The sequence below is a fragment of the Octodon degus genome, unplaced genomic scaffold, assembly GCF_000260255.1.
Source record: "Octodon degus isolate 3935 unplaced genomic scaffold, OctDeg1.0 scaffold00189, whole genome shotgun sequence".
In the NCBI taxonomy this organism is placed as follows: domain Eukaryota; kingdom Metazoa; phylum Chordata; class Mammalia; order Rodentia; family Octodontidae; genus Octodon; species Octodon degus.
In genome coordinates, this window is record NW_004524765.1 from 63,621 (window position 1) to 67,325 (window position 3,705).

The 3,705-nt window shown below is 44.1% G+C and overlaps 1 protein-coding gene across 1 annotated transcript in view; it reads right to left on the reverse strand.

The window, feature by feature from the left end:
• Positions 1 to 1,562: 1,562 nt before the first annotated feature.
• Positions 1,563 to 3,705, reverse strand: part of Atp13a4 (ATPase 13A4) — a 164,198-nt gene continuing 162,055 nt past the window's right edge. Inside the window, exon 30 of the mRNA XM_023704135.1 lies at positions 1,563 to 2,264. Coding sequence (XP_023559903.1) covers positions 2,052 to 2,264 — 213 coding nt within the window. The 3' untranslated portion in view covers positions 1,563 to 2,051. The remainder of the gene's footprint in view (positions 2,265 to 3,705) is intronic.

Consider the following 3,705-nt stretch of genomic DNA (forward strand, 5'->3'; position numbering starts at 1 on the left):
AGACAGCAATAGCTTTGTGCCCTATTGTAAAAGCAGAAACAGAGGCAACAAGGTACCTTGTAGCTAGGAGACACTGTCTCCCCCAAATCAGCCGCAGCCACTGACCCAGCAGCCCTGCTCAAGAGCTCCGTGGGGAAAGGAATGCTTGCAAATGCTATTAGTAAGCAGCCAAGCCCAGTTGGGCCAGAAAAGCCACCCTCTGCTCACAATGTTCACTTCAGCAATGCATGTTCATAATGAATGTTGTGCTTTACTTTAAAATACTATGTGGATGTAGCTAGTTTCTGAGAATTTGGTGCTGGCTACTGACTGACCTATCAGAAACCTGGGTGTTTTCTATGCCACATTAATCCAATAGAAGCAAGCTGCGACAGTGACAACATAGGAAGTTTTAGTTCTCCAGAAACTTAACCCCTAAACTAAAGAAAAGTAATAATTGTGAGTGGATTTAAATGAGGGATGGTTTATAGTGCAGAATGCACAAGACTACAGTGGTAAGTTAAGGCAATCATACCCAGGAGTTTAAGTAGCTCACGGTTTCTGTCACATGAAAAGTCCAAAGTATAAATAAACAAAAGAGCAAAATAAAAGACACACAACAGGAAACAGTGAGATGGAAGTTCTGTGAAAACAAGGGCAGCTGAGAGATGGACGGGAGGGGAGGGTGGAAAAGGTGGCACAGAGAACGAAGGCGCATCCTGCCCATGTACCAGGGATTACTAATGGCATCATTATGCATTAAATCCATGCATAACACAAAGGAAAATAATAAAATATAAAGTATTGAATAAGAATGTACAAGAATAACATTTCTCCAAAGTAGCAGAGGCAAGAGAACAGTCGGAGTTGGTCATGCATGCAAGAGGAGAGGAAAGAGGTCAGGAGAAGAGAGGAGGAGACACACTGGTGCTCCTAGAGAAGCTGCCTTCCTCTCTTGGTGTGACTTAAAAGCCTGACAGCTATTTCATCTGTGGGACGTGGTGTAAACTGAGAGCTGTGAGGGTTCTTGCTCACAATTGCAAAATGGAACTAGCAGAGCCTTGAGCCCTGTGAGAGGGCCTGGTAAGCCGGAGCTTCAGTATAGTCATAAGTCATATGCCTCAGAAGCAGCCCTCTGCGCCAGAGCCTGCATTCCGAAGCTCCTTAGCTAAATTCCCTCCTATGAGATCAGAAAAGGGGTGCACGGGGTGTCACTTGTCACTTGATCACTCATGTGTTCAGTAGTGTCTTCCTTCCCTGGCATGCTACACACACACACACACACACACACACACACACAGAGTCCTTGGGCTGTGATGGTGGAGCCCCAGACCAAAGCCATCACTATTCTGAAGACAGCTGTTCTAGAGACACCTGGAGCAATAAAGCTCTAGCCTGTTAGAGCTCTGAGCTAGGGGGGGTTGTCATTGCAGTATAAGCTCAGTTTATCCTTGATAACATGCAGGGAAAGGCAGAAAGAGAAGAAAAATCCTCGAAATCTGAACAACACCACCAAGAAAGAAAACCAGACAGTGAAAACTGACCCAATGATTCCCATGAATTAACTTTCCAACAGTGAAGTAAAAATTTTAAAATTGATCTTTAACATGTTACAATTCTAGGCATATACATAGTATGATTCCCCCCTCCACTCATACAGGGAATATTATCCAAGAAAAAAGAGATTACACAGCCAAAGCTGTGGTTCAGTGTTACAGCATGCTTATGTAGTGTATTCAAGGGCCTAGCACTGAAAAAACAAAACAACAAAAAGAGACAGAGTACACATTTTTTCCCCTTGGCATCCCAATCTCTTGGGCCACTTCAATCCTTGGCCCGCTCCTGGTTCACTAGCTTCCTCTAATTCTCAGAAGCCAAGAGAAAAGCACTCTTTGGGGGCAGCGTTTTTCTCTGCAGGAAATATTTTGTCAGTCTTTAATTTTGTCGCCGTGGTTTGACAGGTTTCCCCGCAACTCCAGCCTGTATGGTCAGAGCCTCGTGGCGTTAGCATCACTTGACCCAGGCCCCTTTTCCTGTTCCTCCACCACATCAACTTGGGCCTCACAGTTCCTTCAGAGCTGCTCTCCGTTGCTCTCAAACACAGGGTTGCTGTAGGAAACCGCCCGGCCACACCCCGGCATATCGGAGTAGGACACTTGGTTGAGCGGGGGCCAGCTGGAGTCGTTTGCCAAGTTCCGCTGCCATACCCGATACTGGCTTTTTGATCGATAACCAAAACATCTTTTGATGGCCATCCACAGAGCTCGGTTTTCAATAATGGCTTTCTGCAAAATAAGAAGTCGTTATTGACATTTGGAGGTCGAGCACCAAAGGGCTTCCGTACTCCAGAGACTTTAGGCCCCATCCCCGCATCGTCCGCTTGGACTGTGACAGAAAACTTGAGTCCTGAAAAAATCCAAAGTAGTTTCCTGGCCTAGGTCTTGGTACCTCAGACTTTCCTCGCTTAAGCAACTCTTCCCCAAGAAGAAAATGATTTCCATCACCTGGAAGTCAAGCTAAACGTGGCCCCTCTCAAAGACAAAATTTCTTTTGAATTTTACACCTGAATTTGAAATCATTCAAATTCCATAGCCAATACTGTATCACATCCACATCTGATTTAACACAAGATGGCATTTTAAAATGCCACCATGTAGAATTATGTTGATAGAAGGATGTGGCAAGTTTGGGCTGTGTCCTGGTCACACTCTGCCACATCATTGTACCTCCTGGATAGAGGTCAAAAAACTTGGCATATGGCCTTCACAGAGTTAGAGCTAGATTCAGATTGTAGCTCTCACATGAACTACAAACAAATTAATTACCCTACGTGAGGCTCGGGGTTAGAAATGATAATCATCTCCTTATGTTTGTTGTAAAGATTATCTACAGTGCAGCACACGGCATCATCCTTGCCCTTAACTCACATGTCTGAACCACTCATTTAATAAACAGAGTACACTGCGGCCACATTCACACACCCCTCCAACCTTTCCCCTCACTGAAATGCACTTTAAAATTTAAGAAACTGTGTGGCACTAGACACATTTCGGGCTGCCCTTGTATTTCATGAGTTAGACTAGATGTTGAACTCAGCCCAAGTTATAAGTACAATACCCCAGCCCATGAGAGATTAGCATACTAATTTTCCATTTTAATCATAGTCGATCACAACAGTTGAGCATTTTAAATGTTATCATGAAAGAAACAAGAACAACAACATAGGAGTCTAAGCTGTCCTACAGAGCTGGAGCTGTTCTTAATGTACAAGAGTAGCAACTTTGCTAAATAGAGTTCATTTATAGGATTTGAAAGGAACTTTACAATAGATAACAATTTTCCTAAAATCCATTGATCTCTGCTGTTTGAGTTCCATAGCCAGGGAAAGATGGAGAACAGCTCAAGGCTTCTCTCTGAAAAGTGACCATCTTCTAACAGCCCGCTAAAGCTCCACTTGGCCAGGGTCAGCTTCTTGCAAACCTCAGGACTCACCTGGCTGAACTTGTTATTCTACTTTCTCACAACAAGAGTTTCCACTCCTTTCTTTAAGGGGAAAACTGTTGTTCTCCTCAGACCTGTGGTAAGGCAGGAACATTGGTATCAACTAAAACTTTGATAACCTAACTTAGCTCCAGGAAAGCTTAGCAGATCTCAAGCAGAAGAAATGCAGAGAGAAAGAGAAGGAAGAGGGAGATGATGGTGAGGGAAAAGGGAAGGGGAGGAGGA